The following is a 25,593-nucleotide window of genomic DNA, read 5'->3' on the forward strand; positions in this document are numbered from 1 at the left end:
AATCACAAAAGACATTGACACCACTCTCAACCCAAAACCTTAAAGCCATGATGCGTTTATGGGCCTTGATCCTTATATGGTGCTCAACTTTCTTATTTTTACTCAATGTGGGACTTAGACTCCCACTTGGATTCCCAACATTTTGCACAATCTCTATTACGTGGTTGCCAATTGTACCAAATCGTACAAGTATTATAGTAGACAACTCCAGATATTGTATCCCAAATGGACTAATGTGGTTTAAATTAATTAATTTGTTATTGATAAAGGGTAAGAATACCAAAACATTTGTGGTTTAAAGAAAAAATAATTGTAAAATTAAGATGTAAAATATAATTAGAAATTGAGAAAATATAAGATAAAAACGTCAACGAGATTAGGTTTCAGGATTCCATTCAAAGTAAGGACATCCAACAATATATTCCTATTTCCGTCTCTCACACTCACATCGTTTGTAACATGCCTCGATTTTGTTGTAGACAAGCCTAAACTAAAATAATAAAAATTCTATGTCTAGTGATAATGTCCATTTTTACCTCTTTTTGTGTGTTTATTACCATGAATAAATAAACTATTTCCTAGCTTTTATCTTTTTACATAATAAGTGTCAAGAATAAGTAAATTTTCCATTTGAAATTGACACTTATCATGTATTGAATGGTGCTATTTGTATACAAAACAAACCTGCTTAGCTTAAGATACAAAATAAGATATTGAGAAATAGAGTTTTATGAATTATCATGATATTTTGTTGTTTTGCTGTAAAAATAAAAGAAAACATCACGTTTGGTACTGAAATTCCAAGTGTCTTGCTTTATTTATTTTATTCCTTTTTGTTAATAAAAGAAACTGAAATCACTCTTACATTTTCTTCTTCTTACATATATAATAACTAGTATGAAATATAGTATTACATTGAAAAGTTAAGATCACAATTACATTTACAAATCATCGATGTTTGTCTTATTATCCTTTAATCCTTTCCATCATAAAGTCCTCTGCACTTTTCTTTGAATTCGCATTTCATCCAAAAGATAAAAAAGTTCATTCTGCATACATTCTTTAAACAAAACCTAAACAACAAGAGTCTCATTCTTTGGCAATGTTTGCACCCACATTTCTACTAAGCTGTTCAGTTTCCATGAAGATAAAACTGGCCTCCCTTGTAATCTTATCTCCACCTGAAAGTGTAAACCACAAAAATTAATTAGCCTCTCAAAATTACCTAACATCGTTTCACTAATGTGTTAACTTTAGCAAAAAGAGACAACAAATTTACCTCAGTTTCACTACAGCTTCTTCTCACGGTATGCCTTTTAATAAAGGAAACAGTTACACTGCCATCCCTGTAATGCTTTCAAGATTCATTAGTACAAGTTATCAGTTATACAAAAAAACCAACCAACGAAAAAAAAACTCAAGAAAATAGGAACATAAAACTCACTTGAGCCGTAGAAAGCAAGAAGATAGTTGTGACAATGGTACAATTCCTTTGCTGTATACGGAAATTCAAAGGTTAGAGATTGAAAAAATGAATATGATTATGAATGTTAAAATGCCCATCAAACGTAATCTCACTTCTCTTCTGCACCAATCAAGAAGAACCAAATTGGACCAAACTCTTTGCTGCTCTCACGCTCAGCATCGATGACAGAAGACTGTGTTACAAAAGTAGAATGAGTGTGGAGCCAAAGATTTGATCATATATGAATACCTAAGTCCATATATCATTACTTTGACATGTTTTATGAAGATAATCCCGATTTACATATATTTTAGAAAATAATTGTGAAATAGTACTTAATATATGTATCACTAAAAGGATGCACACGAAATGCCTCTGTAATTTGAATAACTAAATAAAGCACAACAATATAATAAAAAAAACGTTGTGGATCTAATGAATCAAATGGTTATATATATATAGGATACCTTTGGTATACTTCCTTGATTTGATTTTGAGATCAATATCATCACTCTCTTTGAGAACTTTATGTCTGCATCTTCCTCCTCTTCATCTTTCTCCATGCTGCCCATTTCTCTAAGCTCTAAATATTCATGGACAACTAAAAATACCTCTTGTCATTCTCTAAGATACGATAAGTGTGATGAGAAACTCTATAAGTGTCCCCTTTATATAAATGTAAAAAAGAGAGCATTTGAGTAATTCATTGAACGAGGATTAATATAATGTCTTTTAGTCAATTTCGTTTCAAAAGGATATAAAATAAAAAGTAATTAATACATACATTTAATTATTAAATAATGTCATTAATAAGTCATTAATATTATTAACGTAATATATTAATTAATATTGTTGTATTATTTATGTACTATCATTAAATATTTTACACCAAAATAATAAATATAACATAAGTAACTATAATTTATTTATTCATTTATTTTTGTAAAATATTAATATATGCATTGATTTAATTAATGTATTATATAAGAAATATCATAAAACTTTACCTACATATCTTCAGCGGATAATGATATTTTGACAACTTCCTCTTATAACACCTAAGGAGATATCTTCTAAGTGATTTTAGAATATATAGAAACATGAAAATAGAAAAACAAGAAGCCACTTTATTTTAACTTAATCCTATGAGATCAGTTTGTACGATGGAATTTGCACTCATTTATATATTATATGTTAGATTAAGAAAACGTAAACGAGAAATAAACCCTACCGTTAACCCTATAGTTAATTAAGTAGTTGTCAATACCTCAAAGAATTAAATGCAGAAGCATACTAAGATTGGTCATTGGGAACAATAAATGAAATTTGGTATATGGTCTTCCTAGAGCACTTTAAGTTTCCTCTTGGTTTTCACTTCTGATGGGAAGGAAGAGAAAGAAATAGAAAATTGTGTACATGCTCTCATACGAGGACTAGGGATGTCAACAAAGTTTGTTGGTGTGGCACGACTTAGCTAGATGGCTTGGTGGAGTGTTTTGGAAAAAAGAAATTCGTGGTTATTGAGATATGGTGGTTTGAAAGGCCTCCAAATGTCCCTAAATGAGTGTCATAAAAGTCTTGGTGCACAAAAGTTTTTAGTTTAGTGGGTTTTGCACTTGGACAAGTTTGTTGTTATGGCACGGCTTAGCCAAATGGCTTGGTAGGGAGTTTTGGGGAAAAATGAAATTCGTGGTTTTTGAGATATGGTGGTTGGGATGGCCAACAAATATCCCCAAGTGAGTGCCATAGAAGTCTTGGTGAAAAAAAATTTTGAGTTCGGTGAGTTTTCACTTGGCCAAGTTTGGCGGTGTGGCATGGCTTAGCTAGATGGGTTAGTGGGAAATTTTGGAAAAAAATTAAATTTATGATTTTTGAGATATAGTGGTTGGGATGGGCAACAAATATCCCCAAATGAGTACCATAAAAGTCTTGGTGCAAAAAATGTTTGAGTTCGGTGGAATTTGCACTCGACCAAGTTTGTCGACGTGGGGCGACTTAGCTAGATGGCTTGGTGGGGTGCTTTGGAATAAAAGAAATTCGTGGTTTTTGACATATGGTGGATTGAAAGGCCTGCAAATGTCCCCAAATGAGTGCCATAAAAGTCTTGGTGCACAAAAGTTTTGAGTTTAGTGGGTTTTGCACTTGGTCAAGTATGTGTGGTGTGGCAACGCTTAGCCAAATGACTTGGTAGGGAGTTTTGGGAAAAAATCAAATTCGTGGTTTTTGAGATATGGTGGTTGGGATGGCTTACAAATGCCTCCAAATGAGTGCCATAAAAGTCTTGGTGAACAAAAGTTTTAAGTTCGGAGGTTTTTGCACTTGGCCAAGTTTGGCGGTGTGGCATGGCTTAGCTAGATGGGTTAGTGCGAAGTTTTGGGAAAGAATGAAATTCGTGGATTTTGAGATTTGGTTGTTGGAAAGGCTTCTTAATGTCCCCAAATGAGTACCATAAAAGTCTTGGTGCACAAACATTTTGAGTTCGGTGGGATTTGCACTTGGCCAAGTTTGGCAATGTGGCACGACTTAGCTAGATGGCTTGGTGGGGAGTTTTGGAAAAAAAATGAAATTCGTGGTTTTTGAGATATGGTGGTTGGGATGGCCTCCAAATTTCCCAAATGAGTACCATAAAAGTCTTGGTGCACAAAAGTTTTGAGTTTGGTGGGTTTTGCACTTGGCCAAGTTGGTATGTGTGGGACGACTTAACTAAATGGCTTTGGTGGAGCTCCAAAGGTGCATGAAGAGCTCCATGGGCAGCGGAAATGGATGAAGGAATGGAAGCAAGTTGGAAGGCACTTGCAAGCAATGGAAGGTGAAAGAGGTGATAGGATTTCCTAATCTATGCTAGCCTAGGGAAGGTGGCTAGAGGTAGAGAGAGGAAATCTCTAGAAAGTGGTGACTCTCAAAGGCAATAGAGGGAGGAGTGCTCTCAACTCAAGTTGCATCTATTGCTTAAAATTTCAAGAGTGTCTACAAATGAGTGAAATTTTGGCTTTTATATGAAGCCATTAACACATGAGAAAGGAGAGCTATTGGATGGAGTGGGCCTTGATCTTGGCCCTTAGATCAAGCTTGGAGAAGGAGGCTTGATCTTGGCCATTGGATGATGCCTTGGAAAAGGAGGAAGCATTCCTAACCCTTGGATGCTTTGGATCCATGAGGTGTAGGAAGAAGTGTTGACTTCCACTTAGTCCACCTTGGCTCTTTTGATAACTCATGGCCAAATCTCCTATTGGGCTTAGTCAAGCCCAATTTTATCAATTGAACTACTCATTGTTTGACTTATTATTCTAGAAAGCGAAGCCTAAACAATGGGCCAATATTATTGCTATTTTATTGCTCTTTGAGACACCTCTTCAAATCTTCACATCTTCTTTGGCCCATGTGAAGAGTATGAGAAGCCCATGTGGGTTTGGGCCATCTTGAATGAAGCCTAATTGGATCTTTCTGAGCATGCTCCTTGTTATTGGGCCTCTTGATGGGCTTGGGCTTGAAGGTGCATGTGGGCCATGTATTGGGCCTTAAGCATGATTTGGGCCTAGGCGTTGACCCAAGCTATAAGCCTTGTTGGGATCACATCAGGCTTAGTGGGGAGTTTAGGGAAAAAATGAAATTTGTGGCTTTTGACATATGGTTGTTGTAATGCCCTCCATATCTCCCCAAATGAGTGTTATAAAGTCTTGGTGCAAAAAAAATTTTGATTTCGGTGAGGTTTTGCACTTGGCCAAGTTTGGTGGTGTGGGACAACTTAACTAGATGGTTTGGTGGGGAGTTTTGGAAAAAAATGAAATTCGTGGTTTTTGAGATATGGTGGTTGGAATGGCCAACAAATGCCCCCAAATGAGTGTCATAAAAGTATTGGTGCACAAAAGTTTTGAGTTCGGTGGATTTTGCGCATGGCCAAGTTGGTGGTGTGGCACGACTTATTATTTAAGTACTATCACTAAATATTTTACACCAAAATAATAAATATAACATAAATAACCATAAGTTATTTATTCATTTATTTGTGTAAAATATTAATATGTGCATTTATTTAATTAATGTATTATATAATAAATACCGTAAAACCTTACCTATCATATCTCCAAAATACCGCTTTTTCTTTTTTAATTCTACGCGCATATGCAAAAACCTCTTGTTCATAACTTTTATTTAACATGCAGTATTTACTCTCACAATAACTATTATCATAAAAGAAAACATAAAGTTAATTTTCACATAATATATATAGAATTATTGTATGAATATTATGATTTTTTTTATCAATAAATGATAGTTTATTTTGTGGTGAAAGGAGTTGAATCTATCATCTCTCACCCTCTTTATTAAAGATTTTTAAATAGTTGTGTATTTCCTATATCTATAACAATATATAAAGAAGATTCTATTTTTTGTGTCCACATCTCATACTACCAATTTTACCTTTTATAATATAGGCTTAAATACCTTTTTGGTCCTTATTTTCGTAGTGTTTGTTGCGGATGGTCCTCATTTTGACAGAATGTTTAAAATGGTCATCATTTTTACCCAATGTTTAAAATGATCCTTATTTTTGTAATTCGTGTTTTATTTGGTCCTTTTTTGTAACGTCGTTTAAATCATTAATGGAGCACTATACAGGTGGCACGGTTTGTATTAGGGTATGTTACGTGTATGTGCTAATGGTAATTAGATATTTGGGGATAAATAAGTGACCTAGGATTTTGGTAAGGAATGTTTGGGCAGTTGTTGAGTTTTGACAATCTTGTTCCTCCATTCCCAATTGGTGTTGCTGCAATCTTCTTCTACCTGCAATCCCATTATATAGGTATGTTACGGTCTCAATCTTCTTCCTTTACCTCTGGTTGTAATCGTTGGAGGCAATTGTGTTGTATCACTTCGTGCACTTTGGTGGTTCAACGAGAAATTGATTAACTCCGATTTGTAGTGGATGAGCAGACTGCAACACCTGTTGAGACTGCACTAGATGCCCAAACTGTTGAGAATGCACCAACGGTTGAGAATGCACCAACTACTGAGAATGCAACAACTGCTGAAACTCAAACAACTCAACCACCAAGGAATGAAGTGGAGAATCAAGCAGCACCACTACTAACACCAAATGAACCATCTCAGTAGTTTAGGATGAAATTACATATTAGGAGGAGGCCATGATAGCAGCTACAGACGTCTTAGTTATTTTTTGGAATTTCTGATGTAGAATTCATTATTGATGTACTGCATTTTGACTTTCCTTAAACTTCTTTCAAATTCACTTTTGTGAAACATTGATGTAGCGCATTTTGATGAGGACGAATTAACGTTATGAATTTAACTTCTTTCAGATTTAGATCAATTTAATTTTTTCCAAGCTTAGATCAATATCACTTACTTCAATGCTCAGATTAAGATGTCATTTTGAACATGTTGGGACTAATATCAACATAATCAAACTAATTGATTTCTTCGTTTAACAATAGTACAAAACAAATTGGACTTTAAAAGATTACACATAATAACAATACGAATAATACAATAACAACACAAGTGAACCCTATTACTAACGGCGGAGGAACTCCAAAGCAGCGGTGTCGTTGTTCGAATAGCGGAGAACGGCTCCGTGAATGGTGGCACGATTCGCGAAGGTGGAGGAGTAGCTGCGTTGAACGAAGAGCGGCAGCGCGAAGAGGGTGAGCGCGAAGGAGAGGAGTGGCTGCGCGGAGGAGCGCCTGCTCGACGCCTGCGCGGAGGAGTGGTTGCGTGGAGGAGCGACCGCGCGAGGAGAACTTGCGGTGTTGTGCGGTGGCCGTGCGGTGCTGGTGTGGAGCGCCTGCGCGGAGGAGTTGTTGCATGGAGGAGCGGCCGCGCGAGGAGAACCTGCGGTGTTGTGCGGTGGCCGTGCGGTGCTGGTGTGGTGCGGTGGCCGTGCTGTGCTGGTGTGGTGCGGTGGCCGTGCGGTGCTGGTGTGGGGCAGTGGCCGTGCGGTGCTGTTGTGGTGTGGTGTGGTGGTTAGGAACGAAGAGCGAAGAGAATGCAAAGAGAATGAAGAAAGCGCGAAGACGAAAAGGAGAAATGAGGGGGAAACCCCTGCTGAGAAAAATAATGCGTACTACATCGGTTAAACGTGGGAACCGATGTAGTATAACTGCTCTGTGCAGAAAACCTATTTTTTTTTTAATTTTTTTTTTAAAAATGGGTATTACATCAGATGTGTTGAGGAACCGATGTAATATAGTTCGCAGAAATTTCAAAAATGCCACCGGGCACTGTACTAGATCATTTTTCGTGTAACTGATGTAATATCTTGTTGTAATATACCATTTTTGCACTAGTGCATGCATCAAATCAATATAAAAATACTATAATAATTTTTAATTTATAATTTTAGTATTCACATCACTATGTAACAAGTCTTTAGCAACAAATCTAAATGTTAATCGACATTGTCATGTTTTTATTTTGTTTATTTTTATTTTTATTGGTATTTTTATTATTTTATTTTCAAATAATCAACTATTTATTAAATAATTTTGAAAAGGATAAATATTTTATTTATATTTTGCAGATAAGTGAAAATCTCATAAAATTTGAAAAATATATAAAAAATATTAAAATCTCAAAAAATGAAAGATATATTTAACTACAAATTTTAAGTCTAGTTTAGTTCTGAAATATCTATAAATAAAAGAGATTTGGCAGAGGTCAAATTCAACGATCTCCATGTAGAAAAAGAAATCCCTTACAATTTATTTAAATACAAATTTTAGACCTAGTTCAGAAAAATCTATAAGTAAAAGGTTTAACAAAGGTCAAAATCAAAAACCTTTAAGTAGAAAAGAAACCCCAAGGACCAGTAGCCTTTGCACGTTGATTGTTGTTCTTAGTGAGGCTTGAAGGTTATAAACCCTTGCTGAAGTTTTATTTCTTTCAATGCGGGATTTCCCCCCACATAGGCATTGAGTGTTGATTTGCTATATAGCTTCTCTGCTCTACCTATTGAAGTTCATTCATACATGGTAGTATTTTCCCTAAGGTTTGCCCATTTTGTGAGCCCTCTAAGATTGTGATGAAAGATCTTTGTTTTGTGCAGGTGTTAGGTTTTAAAGAAAAGTTAAGTAAGTTGTGTAGAATTGTGTTAAAATGATAGAATATAGAAGAGGTTTTTTTTTATGTCATAATTCTTTTATAGTTTTTTATTTGTTTTTTTAGTTTGTTTTTCTATGTTTTAAACCGTATTTCGAAAGGTTAAACTACTTTAAATATTTCATATTTTATATTTCTTTTTGTCGACATAAAAGAAGCTACTAACTTTGAGTCATAGCAAGGATGAGGAAACAAGGGAATACATTAAATAGTATAATAACAACTCTACAAAACTTTATTATTAACACTTCTTTGATGGAAACATATGCAACAGAGTTGTAGAATTTTAAAAATATTATTAGTAAGTGTATAAATGAAAATAAAAATAGACTGTATCTATCATTTGATAAAAGTCGCCCTAGGGTTTTTACCCATTCAAAAGCTAGTAAAAAAAAGGAAATAGAATAATGATTTTACAAAAGTTACCCAATTATTGAAAAACTAAAATTACACTTATTAACTAAACAGAAAACATAATAGATAAAGCATTAGAAATTAAAATGACACTTGATTTTTCTTCTTTACAAGATAATTATCATGGGAATAAAATTGTAGTATTACATTGAAAAGTTAAAATTACATTTTTTCAAAATTTCTTTCTTCTTCTAGAATAAATTTTACAAATCATCAACAAAATGTTTCTCTTATTCTTCATTAACCTATTCCATGGTAGCTCTTACCAATCTTCTTTCATCTTTGTTTGTCTTCGATCTCCTTTGAACCCACATTTCATCCTAAAGATAAGCATCACATTCTGCATTCCCTTTTCCAGATTCTACAAACAATTCTTTGTATGTTGCATTGAAAATTATATATGGAACCTCTTCAGGCTCAACTATTAGCATCTAGAAATTAACTTTTGAACATCTGCAATATTTTGAAATGTTCATCTCTTTTGTTGGTCCTTCCTACAACATAATGATTAAGAGTGACATTAGAAAATAATCATCACTTTCATATAATTTGATACATTTTGTATACCTCTTATTGTGTGAATAAATGAATATGTATTGAATTTTGTAAACAGGAAGTTTATATATTCAATGTAGAGGAAGAACAATGTGTACACATATTATGTAAACCAGTTTAAATACTCCAAATATTTTATTATCATTTATTGTTGATAGAAAAAACTAAATATAAACAAGTCGAAGAGAAAACCAAAATTATACGTAGAGACTAACAAAGGTTTTTGAATAAGATTGACTAGAAATAAAATACCTTTGGTATTTCCTTGATTTGATTTTGAGATCAATATCACCCCTTCTTCGTTTTCTTTATTTATAGGCACATGGCCGGTCGAAGAGAAAATGAAACAAAGATAAAATGCAAATGTAGCTTGGAGAAGAAGCTTGATTGGAGACCATGTGATGTAGTAGATGAGTCTTGATGATGCCAAGTGGCATATCATACTCTCCTTGCCCAAGTCACATGCACCATGCTTCCATCACATTCTCCTTGCTTAGTTCATGCTTTGCTTGCATCCAAATGGAGAGTCACTCAAGCAATTCTCGGCCAAAGGTAGCAAATTGGGCTCGGCCCAATTGATCCCAAAAAGTATTCTAGCTTTTATTGAAAGCAAAGCCTAAACAATGGCCCAATTTAAATCTAGACTACTTTCTTCATGCATCATCTCATATTTTAGAGATTTCTTTAGCTCATGTGAATAACGTAAAAAGCCCATGATTGACTTGGTCATCTTGTGAGAGGCCCATGTGAATTTTTCTCATCATGCTTCTAGTGATTGGGCCTTGATATGGGCTTGGGCTTGTTGGGGTCACATCAGATGGCCTACAAATATCCCCAAATGAGTGCCATAGAAGTCTTGGTGAAAAAAAGTTTTACGTTCGGTGGGTTTTGCAATTGGCCAAGTTTGGCGATGTCGCATGGCTTAGCTAGATGGGTTAGTGGGAAGTTTTGGGAAAAAGTTAAATTCGTGGTTTTTTAGATTTCGTTGTTGCAAAAGGCCTCCAAATGTTCCCAAATGAGTACCATAAAAGTCTTGGGGCACAAAAGTTTTGAGTTCGGTGGGTTTTGCACTTAGCCAAGTTTGGCGGCGTGGCATAGCTTAGCTAGATGGGTTAGTGGGAAGTTTTGGAAAAAAATGAAATTCATGGTTTTTGAGATATGATGGTTTGAAAGGCCTCCAAATGTCCCTTAATGAGTGCCATAAAAGTCTTGGTGCACAAAAGTGTTTAGTTCAGTGGGTTTTGCAGTTGGCCAAGTTTGTTGTTGTGGCACAGCTTAGCCAAATGGCTTGGTAGGGAGTTTCGGGAAAAAAAAAATTCGTGGTTTTTGAGATATGGTGTTTCGAAATTCTTAAAAATATCCCTAAATGAGTGCCATAAAAGTCTTGGTGAAAAAAAGTTCTCATATCGGTGAGTTTTGCACTTGTCCAAGTTTGGCGGTGTGGCATGACTTAACTAGATGGGTTAGAGGGAAGTTTTGGAAAAAAATTAAATTCGTGGTTTTTGAGATTCTGTTGTTGGAAAGGCCTTCAAATGTCCCTAAATGAGTACCATAAAAGTCTTGGGGCACAAAAGTTTTGAGTTCGGTGGGATTTGCACTTGGCCAAGTTTGTCGATGTGGCACGACTTAGCTAGATGGCTTGGTGGGGTGTTTTGGAAAAAAACGAAATTTGTGGTTTTTGAGATATGGTGGTTTAAAAGGCCTCTAAGTGTCCCCAAATGAGTGCCATAAAAGTCTTGGTGCACAAAATTGTTTAGTTCAGTGGGTTTTGCAGTTGAACAAGTTTGTTGTTGTGGAACGACTTAGCCAAATAGCTTGGTAGGGAGTTTTGGGAAAACTTGAAATTCATGGTTTTTGAGATATAGTGGTTGGGATGGCCAAAAAATATCCCCAAATGAGTGCCATAAAAGTATTGGTGAAAAAAAGTTCTGAGTTTGGTGGGTTTTGCACTTGGCCAAGTTTGGCAGTGTGGCATGACTTAGCTAGATGGATTAATGGGAAGTTTTTGGAAAAAATTAAATTCGTGGTTTTTGAGATTTGGTTGTTGGAAAGGCCTCCAAATGTCCCCAAATAAGTACCATAAAAGTCTTGGGGTACAAAAGTTTTTAGTTCGGTGGGATTTGCACTTGGCAAAGTTTGTCGGTGTATAATGACTTAGCTAGATGGCTTGGTGGGGTGTTTTGGAAAAAATGAAATTCGTGGTTTTTGAGATATGATGGTTTGAAAGGCCTCCAAATGTCCCCTAATGAGTGCCATAAAAGTCTTGGTGCACAAAAGTGTTTAGTTCAGTGGGTTTTGCAGTTGGCCAAGTTTGTTGTTGTGGCACAGCTTAGCCAAATGGCTTGGTAGGGAGTTTCGGGAAAAAAAAAATTCGTGGTTTTTGAGATATGGTGTTTGGGAATTCCTAAAAATATCCCTAAATGAGTGCCATAAAAGTCTTGGTGAAAAAAAGTTCTCAGATCGGTGGGTTTTGCACTTGTCCAAGTTTGGCTGTGTGGCATGACTTAACTAGATGGGTTAGAGGGAAGTTTTGGAAAAAAATTAAATTCGTGGTTTTTGAGATTCTGTTGTTGGAAAGGCCTTCAAATGTCCCTAAATGAGTACCATAAAAGTCTTGGGGCACAAAAGTTTTGAGTTCGGTGGGATTTGCACTTGGCCAAGTTTGTCGGTGTGGCACGACTTAGCTAGATGGCTTGGTAGGGTGTTTTGGAAAAAAACGAAATTTGTGGTTTTTGAGATATGGTGGTTTAAAAGGCCTCTAAGTGTCCCCAAATGAGTGCCATAAAAGTCTTGGTGCACAAAATTGTTTAGTTCAGTGGGTTTTGCAGTTGAACAAGTTTGTTGCTGTTGAACGGCTTAGCCAAATAGCTTGGTAGGGAGTTTTGGGAAAACTTGAAATTCATGGTTTTTGAGATATAGTGGTTGGGATGGCCAAAAAATATCCCCAAATGAGTGCCATAAAAGTATTGGTGAAAAAAAGTTCTGAGTTTGGTGGGTTTTGCACTTGGCCAAGTTTGGCAGTGTGGCATGACTTAGCTAGATGGATTAGTGGGAAGTTTTTGGAAAAAATTAAATTCGTGGTTTTTGAGATTTGGTTGTTGGAAAGGCCTCCAAATGTCCCCAAATAAGTACCATAAAAGTCTTGGGGTACAAAAGTTTTTAGTTCGGTGGATTTGCACTTGGCAAAGTTTGTCGGTGTAGCATGACTTAGCTAGATGGCTTGGTGGGGTGTTTTGGAAAAAATGAAATTCGTGGTTTTTGAGATATGATGGTTTGAAAGGCCTCCAAATGTCCCCTAATGAGTGCCATAAAAGTCTTGGTGCACAAAAGTGTTTAGTTCAGTGGGTTTTGCAGTTGGCCAAGTTTGTTGTTGTGGCACAGCTTAGCCAAATGGCTTGGTAGGTAGTTTCGGGAAAAAAAAAAATTCGTGGTTTTTGAGATATGGTGTTTCGAAATTCTTAAAAATATCCGTAAATGAGTGCCATAAAAGTCTTGGTGAAAAAAAGTTCTCATATCGGTGAGTTTTGCACTTGTCCAAGTTTGGCGGTGTGGCATGACTTAACTAGATGGGTTAGAGGGAAGTTTTGGAAAAAAATTAAATTCGTGGTTTTTGAGATTCTGTTGTTGGAAAGGCCTTCAAATGTCCCTAAATGAGTACCATAAAAGTCTTGGGGCACAAAAGTTTTGAGTTCGGTGGGATTTGCACTTGGCCAAGTTTGTTGATGTGGCACGACTTAGCTAGATGGCTTGGTGGGGTGTTTTGGAAAAAAACGAAATTTGTGGTTTTTGAGATATGGTGGTTTAAAAGGCCTCTAAGTGTCCCCAAATGAGTGCCATAAAAGTCTTGGTGCACAAAATTGTTTAGTTCAGTGGGTTTTGCAGTTGAACAAGTTTGTTGTTGTGGAACGACTTAGCCAAATAGCTTGGTAGGGAGTTTTGGGAAAACTTGAAATTCATGGTTTTTGAGATATAGTGGTTGGGATGGCCAAAAAATATCCCCAAATGAGTGCCATAAAAGTATTGGTGAAAAAAAGTTCTGAGTTTGGTGGGTTTTGCACTTGGCCAAGTTTGGCAGTGTGGCATGACTTAGCTAGATGGATTAGTGGGAAGTTTTTGGAAAAAATTAAATTCGTTATTTTTGAGATTTGGTTGTTGGAAAGGCCTCCAAATGTCCTCAAATAAGTACCATAAAAGTCTTGGGGTACAAAAGTTTTTAGTTCGGTGGGATTTGCACTTGGCAAAGTTTGTCGGTGTAGCATGACTTAGCTAGATGGCTTGGTGGGGTGTTTTGGAAAAAATGAAATTCATGGTTTTTGAGATATGATGGTTTGAAAGGCCTCCAAATGTCCCCTAATGAGTGCCATAAAAGTCTTGGTGCACAAAAGTGTTTAGTTCAGTGGGTTTTGCACATGGACAAGTTTGCTGTTGTGGCAAGGCTTAGCCAAATGACTTGGTAGGGAGTTTTGGGAAAAACCGAGAGTCGTGGTTTTTGAGATATGGTGTGGATGGGATGGCCAACAAATATCCCCAAATGAGTGCCATAGAAGACTTGGTGAAAAAAAGTTTTGAGTTCGGTGGGTTTTCACTTGGTCAAGTTTGATGGTGTGGCATGGCTTACCTAAATGTGTTAGTGGGAAGTTTTAGGAAAAAAATTAAATTCGTGGTTTTTGAGATTTGCTTATTGGAACGACCTCCAAATGTCCCCAAATGAGTACCATAAAAGTCTTGTGGCACAAAAATTTTTAGTTCGGTGGGATTTGCACTTGACAAAGTTTGTCGGTGTAGCATGACTTAGCTAGATGGCTTGGTGGGGTGTTTTGGAAAAAAATGAAATTCGTGGTTTTTGAGATATGATGGTTTGAAAGGCCTCCAAGTGTCCCCTAATGAGTGCCATAAAAGTCTTGGTGCACAAAAGTGTTTAGGTCAGTGGGTTTTGCACTTGGACAAGTTTGTTGTTGTGGCACGGCTTAGCCAAATGACTTGGTAGGGAGTTTTAGGAAAAACTGAAATTCGTGGTTTTTGAGATATGGTGTGGTTGGGATGGTCAACAAATATCCCCAAATGAGTGCTATAGAAGACTTGGTGAAAAAAGTTTTGAGTTCGATGGGTTTTCACTGGGCCAAGTTTGGCGGTGTGGCATGACTTACCTAGATGTCTTAGTGGGAAGTTTTAGGAAAAAAATTAAATTCGTGGATTTTGAGATATGGTGGTTGTGATGGCCAACAAATATCCCCAAATGAGTACCATAAAAGTCTTGGTACAGAAAATGTTTGAGTTCGATGACATTTGCACTTGGCCAAGTTTGTTGACGTGGCACAACTTAGCTAGATGGCTTGGTGTGGTGCTTTGGAATAAAAGAAATTTATGGCTTTTGAAATATGGTGGTTTGAAAGGCCTCCAAATATCCCCAAATGAGTGCCATAAAAGTCTTGGTGCACAAAAGTTTTGAGTTCAGTGGGTTTTGCACTTGGTCAAGTATGTCGTTGTGGCACAACTTAGCCAAATGGCTTGGTAGGGAGTTTTGGGAAAAAAATTAAATTCGTGGTTTGTGAGATATGGTGGTTGGGATGGCCTACAAATACCCCCAAATGAGTGCCATAAAAGTCTTCGTGCACAAAAGTTGAGTTCGGTAGGTTTTGCACTTGGCCAAGTTTGTCGGTGTGGCACGACTTAGCCAAATGGCTTGGTAGGGAGTTTTGGGAAAAAATCAAATTTGTGGTTTTTGAGATATGGTGGTTGGGATGGCCTATAAATGGCCCCAAATGAGTGCCATAAAAGTCTTGGTGCACAAAAGTTTTGAGTTCGGAGATTTTTGTATTTGGCCAAGTTTAGCGGTGTGGCACGGGTTAACTAGATGGGTTAGTGCGAAGTTTTGGGAAAGAATGAAATTTGTGGTCTTTGAGATTTGGTTGTTGGAAAGGCCTCTTAATACCCCAAATGAGTACCATAAAAGTCTTGGTGGACAAACGTTTTGAGTTCGGTGGGATTTGCACTTGGCCAAGTTTGGCAATGTAGCACGGCTTAGCTAGATGGCTAGGTGGGAAGTTTTGGAAAAAAAATGAAATTCGTGGTTTTTGAGATATGGTAGTTGGGATGGCCTCCAAATGTCCCCAAATGAGTACCATAAAAGTCTTGGTGCACAAAAGTTTTGAGTTTTGTGAGTTTTGCACTTGGCCAAGTTGGTCGGTGTGGGACAGCTTAACTAGATGGCTTAGTTGGGAGTTTTGGAAAAAAATGAAATTCGTGATTTTTTACATATGGTTTTTGTAATGCCCTCCATATCTCCCCAAATGAGTGTCATAAAAGTCTTGGTGCACAAAAGTTTTGAGTTCGATGGGTGTTGCACTTGTCCAAGTTTTGTGGTGTGGGATGGCTTAACTAGATGGTTTGGTGGGAAGTTTTGGGGAAAAATGAAATTCGTGGTTTTAGAGATATGGTGGTTGGAATGGCTGACAAATTCCCCCAATGAGTGCCATAAAAGTATTGATGCACAAAAGTTTTGAGTTCGGTGAGTTTTGCAAATGGCCAAGTTGGTCGGTGTGGCACGGCTTAGATAGATACTTGGTGGGGAATTTTGTGAAAAAAAATGAAATTCGTGGTTTTTGAGATATGGTCTTGGAAAGGCCTCTAAATGTCCCCAAAAGTTTTTAGTTAGATGGATTTTGCACTTTGTCAAGTTGGTTAGTGTGTCGCGACTAGATAGATTGGTGTCAAAATTGGTCAATTTCAATACCATGGGCAAACAGAATGAAATTTGGTGGAGAGGTTCCTTATGTTGTTAAGTAGTGGACTTGAAAACATGAGGTCGAAATTCGGACTCAACATGTGCTTTTCGATTTTTCTCGATTTTACGCATACAAAGGAACTAAAAAAAATAAAACAAATTGTTCCCTTATTAGAAAAATCATGAAATTTGGTGAACAAGGAGATACTATTTTTCTAAGAATTACTACAAAAAATCGCATCAAAATTCAGAGTGTAGCTCAAAATATGGACTTATGTCTACTAAAAAAAAGTATATACTTGTACAAATTTGCCTTTTGCATATTAACCTCTTATAGGGGGGAGTGCTCATTGAGCCGACCAACTCTACACTGGTTGGTTTTAAAGGGAGCGTGATAAGGCCTCCCCTCTCACGTGGTACGTGCGTTAACATGTTACTCATGGCACGTTTAGCCTCTTCATAATTGTTGAGCTTTTTAACACCCGATCGTCACTGACCCTTGGTGCAGCTTAGCAAGCTAGTCCCTAGGATATTGTGGAAAATTATTTTCATGCCTAGCGATGCAGACTTTGCGTCATTTGATGTTTCCATTTTCTTGCTTGCTCATGGCAGGTGGGGGGTGGACCGTCTTGTGGTGTGGTGACTTGCGAACGTGAGGGTGTGTGAGTTGTGATGGAGATGTACCTGCTAGCAGGCTCCATGCCTTGCATATCGAATGGTTGATAGAGGTCGTACCCCACCAAATTAAAACATATTAAATGCAGTACATGAAAGTGAACCAAGTCGTCTCCCAACGACCAATATTTTCATTCAAAGCGAATTTTCCAGATGAACACAACAATAAAACACAGGGGGGGTTTGGCAGATTCACTCAACTTTGCTAAATTCTAACAAAAACACCAAAACTGAATTAAACACAGAATTCAAAATGTACTGGTTCCTTGATTCCACTGAAAATCCACCAATCACAGGTAACTAAATCAATTCTCTTATCCAATTTACTCTCATGAAATCTGAATTAATCAACTATGTAAAAATTAACACAGCTTCATTACGCCATTAAGCATAGCACACATCCTTCTTTCAATTTCACACACTCACACACAGATTAAGCAACTGTGGCCAAAACCCGAACTCACTAAGCATGACAAGGATTCTGAAATTGTGGAAAACATAAACTCATGATTAAGCATCACAAATTCCATTTCATTCAAAGCTACGAAATTGAATAGGATGAAGAGTAATTAGGAATTGGAGTGCACTGCAAAACATCAACCTCATGGTTTCAAATCAGTTTCTTCAAGGAACCAATACGAAAAACTTAGCTAGACATGGAAAATGGACAATCACCCACTTCGAATTTGAAACAGAAATTGCAATTCAACCGTTCAAATGACTTCAAATTGATATTGAAAGCTTAAAATGGTGCAGCAAACGAAATGGGCAAGAAATAAGAGAAGAACAACAAAAACAGCCACCAAAAACGAAAATGCTTCAATATAAATGCTACCCAAACGGTAGAAAACGTTAATACAACTTCAATGTGTTGTCCAAGACTTGTAAAACGTGAAAAACCAATGGAAAACGTGAAAAATTCGTGTGTGCCACCATGGGTCACCTTCCAAAGCTTTAAAACAACAAAAATGGAGGTTTTAGAGAGTGGAGAGGAAGAAGGAGCGGCTGGCCTCCTTTCATGCAGACCTAATTCGTGGTCATATCACCCTTGCGACTCATAATTACAAAACTGTCACTCTGCCACTCAGATTTACAAAAATGCCACTCTGTGCCTCAAATGTTGACCCATTGACTTTGCTGACGTGGAAATGACATGGAAATGATGTCGCAATGATGTGGAAATTCTCTTCAACTAAATATTAATGTCCAAGCTCCAAAATTTGCTTCACCCAAATACCTAAAAATAATTAAAAACAAAAATTAGGCCAAATAATGTGAAATTAGTCCAAATTCGGAACAGTGGCCCAATAAAGCCCAACAGATGAAAAACACTCTAATGATGAACAATTAAGCATTAATCAACTGTCTAATGGGTGCACAAAGGCTAGTGGAATAGAAGAAAATAATGACTCATCAAAATCGACCACACTTACCCTTTTGCACTCCTGGGCAAAATTAAAGAGTAAAGCAAAGCAAGGACATCACAAACATAACAAGAGAGACAAAAAGACACAAGACAAACAGACACATGACAAACGGAAACACATCTAACACAGAAGGATTCAAAGCTGCAAGGTATCCATGAACATCATCCAAGCAATTCAAAACATGTCAAGTACTCAGTTCAGCTTAAGGAGAATTGAAAGCAACATAACCTCACGAAATATGCACTGTATCACTCAAATCTCTAGGCTACTGTTTACTCTCAAAGCACCCCTGAAAAACAAACATCAAACAGACTTGGCAAGCCTCTAGAACGAACAACCAAACCAGAAACACATGCAGGTCAAGATCAGAAGGACTTTTCAAGGTTGTAATGGGGCTGAGGACAAGGTGTGGAACATATGGATAAGTAGCTAAGCAACCAAGGAAATAGAGGAGCAATGGGGAATAAGTCTCAATCAATCATGAAAGTAATCCCAAACACCAACACTTCCAACTTCGGTTCTCACACAATGCTCAAATCCAAACTACTTTTTATTTCTTTTCTTTATTCTCTTTTCTTTTCTTTTTGTTTTCTCTCTCTTTTTTTTATACAAAGAACATGCAGAGAAACAACAATTTTGAAATCCCACTTTGGTGTGCAAATGAGCAATTCCAAGAACCAACCAACAACAAGTGCGCGCACAACCACACTTAATTGAGCACCCATTCCCAAAACAATTCCAAAGCTCCAAAATTTCCTAAGGTAGGAATAATCATGGTTTTTCAGGCTAAGGGCTTGTAATGAGCTGTAGAACAATGAAAGGGTATGCAGGCTCAAAAAGGGGTATCAACAGAAATAGTTCGAGGTAGGCTCATCTGGCTATAGGCTCACAAAACAAAATTGCCTAAATCATATCCAAACATGCATGTGTATCAGGAAAGTATCAGAAAGAGTCAAGCCAAGACCACTGTGCAAGCATTCAAGAGGCGGTATCACACAACAAAGAACAGAGAGTGGCTCAAATTCTCACACAGGATAAAACAATTCCAAAAGCAACTTGACATGCAAAGACAAAGCAAGGATATCAGTTCACAGAATAACCAACAACTCATCCTCCAAAAGTGAAGTGAGTGTTCCAAACAGAAAGCAAAAACATAACACTAACTAACACAAATTAACAAAAAGGAATCAAACAAACGGAAACAACAACAGACAGACAGACCTAGACAAGTGCAATAAAAGTAAAGAAGAAAGGGAAAGAAAACTCCCTGAATCATGGTGAAACAGCAGTGGGGTCAAGCAGGGAAGTTTCCTCCACAACAGTATCCACCAAGGCAGGATTGCTGAGGAATGGCTTAAGACGATGCCCATTCACTTTGAAGCTCTTATCTGTGGATTGGCTTTTGATTTCAACTGCACCATAAGGATAAACATTAGTGACAACAAAAGGACCAATCCACTTTGATCTCAACTTACCCCCTATGAGTCCAAGTCTGGAGTTATACAGTAAAACTTGCTGACCAACAACAAACTCCTTTCTAGCAATGGAGCTATCATGGAATCTCTTGGTCTTCTCCTTGTAGAACATAGAGTTCTGATATGCCTCCAAACGGATCTCATCCAACTCGTTCAACTGCAGCTTCCTTTCCTCCCCAGCTTGATCAAGAGAGAAGTTGCATGACTTGACAGCCCAGTAGGCTCGATGCTCTATCTCCACTGGAAGGTGGCATGGCTTACCAAAGACAACCCGATAAGGAGACATCCCTATAGGTGCCTTGTAAGCAGTCCTGTGAGCCCATAGAGCGTCCTCAAGTCTATTGCTCCAATCCTTCCTGTTGGGCTGCACAATCTTCTCCAAGATCCTCTTGATTTCTCTGTTTGAGATCTCAGCTTGCCCATTAGTTTGGGGGTGATATGGTGTAGAAAGTTTGTGCACAACCCCATACTTTTGAAGCAAAACCCCCAAGGATCTGTTGCAAAAATGGGTGCCCTGGTCACTAACAATAGCTCGAGGAACTCCAAACCTGCAAAATATGTGAGACCTAACAAAGTCCACAACAACTCAAGCATCATTAGTTCTAGTGGCTTTGGCTTCCACCCATTTTGAAACATAATCAACAGCAAGTAAGATGTAAGTGAAACCAAAAGAGACAGGGAAAGGGCCCATGAAATCTATACCCCAAACATCAAACACCTCACAAAATAGCATGGGTTGTTGAGGCATCTGTTGTCTCCAAGAAATGGCTTCTCCTGCTCGTTGGCATTCCTCACATGTGCTACAAATCCTCCACGCATCTTTGAAGATGGTGGGCCAATAAAATCCGCAATCTAGCACCTTACGAGCTGTCCTTTGTGTGCCAAGGTGACCACCAGGTGCAGATGAATGACAAAATTTGAGGACCGAGTCAATCTCATGGTCCGGAATGCATCTCCTGGTAACCTGATCACTGCACATTTTCCATAGATAGGGGTCATCCCAAATGTAATACCTAGCATCGCTCTTGAGTTTATCACATTGAGCTCTGGATGCTAGGGGAGGAAAAACAGAAGCAGCAAGATAATTAACAATGTTAGCAAACCAAGGTGAGAAAGAAGTAGAGAGTGTCAACAAACTTTCATCGGGAAAGTCATCCCGGATCGGTGAAGCGTCATCAGTAGACCTCTCAATCCTGCTTAGGTGGTCTGCAACCAGGTTTTGTGCTCCGCTCCTATCACGGATCTCCAAATCAAATTCTTGGAGCCAGAGCATCCATCTTATCAGCCGAGGTTTTGATTCTGCCTTCTTCAACAGGTACTTAAGAGCTGCATGGTCAGTAAACACAACAACAGGAGAACCAAGCAGATAAGATCGAAACTTTTCAAGTGCAAAAACTACCGCAAGGAGCTCTTTTTCTGTTGTGGTGTAATTTGATTGGGCAACATCTAATGTCCTGGAGGCATAGTAGATTACCCTCGGCTGCTTATCAATCCTTTGAGCTAGAACAGCCCCTAGTGCATAGTTGGATGCATCACACATAAGCTCAAATGGGGCTGTCTAGTCGGGCGCCTGAATGATTGGAGTTGTGGTCAGGGCCTTCTTGAGGCAATCAAAAGCCTCTTTGCATCCTTCATCAAAGATGAAGTCAACATCCTTTTGCAATAGGTTGGACAGTGGGAGGGCCTTCTTACCGAAGTCTTGAATGAAGCGCCTGTAAAACCCTGCATGGCCAAGAAAAGAACGAACCTCTCGCACAGAAGAGGGGTAAGGCAATTGTGAAATAATCGAGATCTTGGCAGGGTCAACTTCAATGCCCTTTTTTGAAATTATGTGCCCCAATACTATGCCTTGTTCTACCACGAAATGACATTTCTCAAAATTGAGAACAAGGTTAGATTGGATGCACCTGTTTAAAAATCTGTCCAAACTATCCAAACATGCATCAAATGAGGACCCATATACAGTAAAGTCGTCCATAAACACCTCTATGCATTTTTCAAGAAAATCGCTAAAAATGCTAAGCATGCACCGCTGGAATGTGCCAGGGGCATTGCATAGGCCAAACGGCATCCTCCTATAGGCAAAAGTGCCAAAGGGGCAGGTGAATGTGGTTTTCTCTTGGTCCTCAGGTGCAATGTGAATTTGAAAATAACCAAAAAACCCATCAAGAAAGCAATAATGGGACTTACCTGCCAAGCGCTCAAGCATCTGATCAATAAAAGGCAGGGGGAAGTGGTCTTTTCTGGTTTCTTGATTTAGCCTTCTGTAGTCAATGCAAACCCTCCAACTGTTTTGCACTCTTGTCGGAATTAGCTCCTCTTTTTCATTCTTGACTACAGTGAGGCCAGTCTTCTTTGGAACAACATGGATGGGGCTAACCCACTGACTGTCAGAAATGGGGTAGATGATCCCAGCTTGTAGAAGCTTGGTCACCTCCTTCTTTACAACATCCGAGATGACAGGGTTGAGTCGCCTCTGTGGCTGTCTCACTGGCTTTGCTCCATCTTCCAACAATATCCTATGCATGCATGTTGATGGGCTAATACCAGGGATGTCAGCCAATGTCCATCCAATTGCCTTCTTATGCTTCTTAAGAACTTGCAACAACCTCTGCTCTTGTTCAGCAGTGAGGGAGGTGGAAATGATGACAGGCAGTTTGTCCTCCTCCTCTAAGTAGACATACTTGAGGTTGTCTGGCAGTGGTTTTAACTCTGGAGTACTGGATGCTGGCTGAATATCAGGAACCAGAAGGGAGGGAGAAATGGGTTCCACAGCTTGTACCTGAGCATAACAATCAGATGCATATGTACTTCCTACAACATGGTTAGTGCAACCTGATTGTATAACATCAAAGTGAATAGGTACAACATCCAGAGAGTCAAACTCTGTACATTCAACATTATCCACATCATATTGAGCATCATCAGAATCAGAATCAGAATCAAGAACATCAATGCATGCAAATTCAGATAACTCAGACACGGATGAATGTTTTAATGTATGCAAAGAGTGGAAATCAGAAATCAATCCATCAACAGCATCATCAATAATATCCACGTGAAAAACAGAATGATCCTCAGAAGGATGTTTCATGGCATCCAGAATGTTGAATCGCACAACAATATCATCAAACTCCATAGACAAAGTACCTGCATGGACATCAATTTTGGTTCGTGCAGTTTTCAAAAATGGTCTGCCTAAAATGATTGGTGCAGAACCATGTGAAAATCCCTCTTCCATATCAAGAATGTAAAAATCAGCAGGGAAAATCAATTCACCAACACGAACCAAAACATCATCAACCAAACCTGCTGGGTGGGCAACACTTCTATTTGCCAACTGAATCACCACACCCGTAGGTTGCAGGGGTCCAAGAGAAAGAGATTTAAAAATAGATAGAGGCATAACATTTATTGAAGCACCAAGATCAAGCATTGCATTTTCAAATTTACTGTTACCTATGATGCAAGGTACACAAAATGTACCTGGGTCCTTGCACTTCTCAGGAATCTGAGGAACAGATTTACCTATCAATGCTGACACGTTTCTGCCCATGCTGATCTTTTCGTTTCCCTTTAGCCTCCTCTTGTGCGTGCATAGCTCCTTCAAGAACTTTGCATATCTGGGAATCTGTTTAATGGCATCCAACAGAGGTATGTTCACCTCAACCTTCCTAAAAGTTTCCAAGATCTCCCTGTCAACCTCTTCCATCTTTTTGCTTGGAATGGCTCTTGGAGGGAAAGGAAGAGGTATGGAAGGTGCAGCAGTAGAGGTGGAAGGTGTAGAAGTCGCACCAGATGTGGAAGGACCAGCTGCATGAGCATCATGCTTTCTCTAAAGTGTGGCAGGGTCGGCTTCCTTTGGAGGTGTAGGCTCGGAAGTGGGAACTTCAATATTCTTCCCAAATCTCAAAGTAATGGCACTCACATTCCTAGGATTTTCCACCGTCTGTGATGGAAGCTTGTCAGAATTCTGAGCCTGTGCCTGGTTTAGTTGAGTGGCCATCTGCCCCATTTGATTTGTCAAACTCTGGATTGAGGCCCTAGTCTCCTGCTGAAATTGCATATTTTGAAGGGTCATCATCCTTACTAACTCCTCCAATGAAGTAGAAGAAGAAGGTGCAGGTGCTGCAGCAGGAGCTGGTGTGGGTACAGGTGGAACAGGAGCAGCTTGTGGTGCAGGTGCAACTCTTTGTTGTGGAGGTGGTTGCACATTTTGAAATTGTTGGGGCTGCTGGTTACCTTGGTTTCCCCATCTCAAATTAGGGTGATTCCTCCATCCTGGATTATATCTGTTGGTTGACAAATCATGGTGGTTTTGTTGTTGCTGTTGGGGCCTATTGTTGTTGAAAATATTTGTTGCATAGGCCTGAGGGGTATCCACTGGTGTAGAAGAAGAAGCCTGTTGTTGCAATGCTGGGCAAGAGTCTGTAAAGTGATCAACAGATGTACAAAGGCCACAAACTCTTGCAGCTGGAGCTCTCTGATTGGAAGCAAGTTGGTTGACCAGTGTGGTAAGAGCATCAATCTTACTCTCCAACTTCTTCGTGTACTCAGCTGCTCCTACATCATGAACACCTCTAACAACTATGGCATCACTCCTTGTGCCAAATTGTTGAGAATTTGAAGCCATGTTCTCTATTAATTGTCTGGCTGCAGCTGGGGTTATGTTACCAAGGGCACCACCACTTGCAGCATCAATCATATTTCGATCCATGTGGTGCAAGCCTTCATAAAAATATTGCAGGAGGAGATGTTCAGAAATCTGATGGTGTGGACAGCTTGAACAAAGATTCTTGAACCTCTCCCAGTACTCATAAAGGGTCTCCCAAGATTGCTGCTTGATGCCAGAAATCTCCTTCCGTATGGCTGTTGTCCTTGAAGCAGGAAAGAACTTGGCAAGGAACAATCTCTTCAGGTCATCCCAGCTTGTGATGGACCTGGGTGCTAGGTAGTACAGCCAGTCTTTCGCATTACCCTCCAAAGAATGAGGGAAAGCCTTCAAGTATACATGGTCCTCTTGTACATCTGCAGGCTTCATGGTGGAACAGACGACATGAAACTGCTTCAAGTGTTTGCACGGGTCCTCACCTGCAAGACCATGAAACTTTGGCAACAAGTGTATCAAACCAGTTTTCAGCACATATGGAACCTCCTCCTCAGGGTATTGTATGCATAAACTATCATAAGTGAACTCTGGTGCAGTGAGCTCACTCATGGTTCTCTCATGAGGTGGAGGAGGTTGAGCCATGTTATCAGTATGAAAATGCTCAGAATATACAGTATGCTCAGAATGCAAAGAATGAGGAGTGTCAGGAATGTGATGAGAATCAGAAGAATCAGGAAATGTCACTGAATATTCAGCATGCAAAGATGGATTCCTAGGATGCCTACTTCCTCTGTGGAATGTCCTATCAATCTCAGGGTCAAATGGTTGTAATTCACTTGGGTTTCCCCTAGTCATGCACCAAAAAGCACTAATTGTAGTGATATTGGCATAACAAAGGGTATAACTACAAGTATACTCAAACGACCTCCAAATGACTTGAAAATTGGTAGGATATTCCTTTGAGTGGTCAACAGAAGCACAAAAAAAATCAGATCAAAACTCAAAGCACAAGTATTTTTAACAATTTTTCAAAAGTGGAAAAAATGAAGAAAAATCACAAAAAACATTGCTGAAATGTAGAAAATGGCATTTTCTGGAGATTCTGAGTTTGCAAACCAGCGAAGCCG

General features: G+C 38.6%; 1 protein-coding gene and 1 pseudogene across 1 annotated transcript; both read right to left on the reverse strand.

Moving 5' to 3' along the window:
• Positions 1-835: 835 nt before the first annotated feature.
• On the reverse strand, positions 836-2,088 carry LOC114180323 (E3 ubiquitin protein ligase DRIP2-like). The gene is made up of 5 exons (XM_028066618.2): positions 1,933-2,088; positions 1,579-1,658; positions 1,445-1,495; positions 1,280-1,346; positions 836-1,181 (listed from the first exon to the last, which is right to left on the reverse strand). The coding sequence occupies exons 1-5, from the start codon at positions 2,035-2,037 to the stop codon at positions 1,074-1,076; spliced, it is 411 nt and encodes a 136-aa protein (XP_027922419.1). The 5' UTR covers positions 2,038-2,088; the 3' UTR covers positions 836-1,073.
• Positions 2,089-7,004: 4,916 nt separating this feature from the next.
• Positions 7,005-25,348, reverse strand: LOC146887042 (uncharacterized; annotated as a pseudogene).
• Between the last annotated feature and the right edge of the window lie 245 nt (positions 25,349-25,593).

Source organism: Vigna unguiculata, chromosome 4, assembly GCF_037176805.1.
Source record: "Vigna unguiculata cultivar grain cowpea cultivar isolate G323 ecotype 2 chromosome 4, ASM3717680v1, whole genome shotgun sequence".
Classification (NCBI taxonomy): Eukaryota; Viridiplantae; Streptophyta; class Magnoliopsida; order Fabales; family Fabaceae; genus Vigna; species Vigna unguiculata.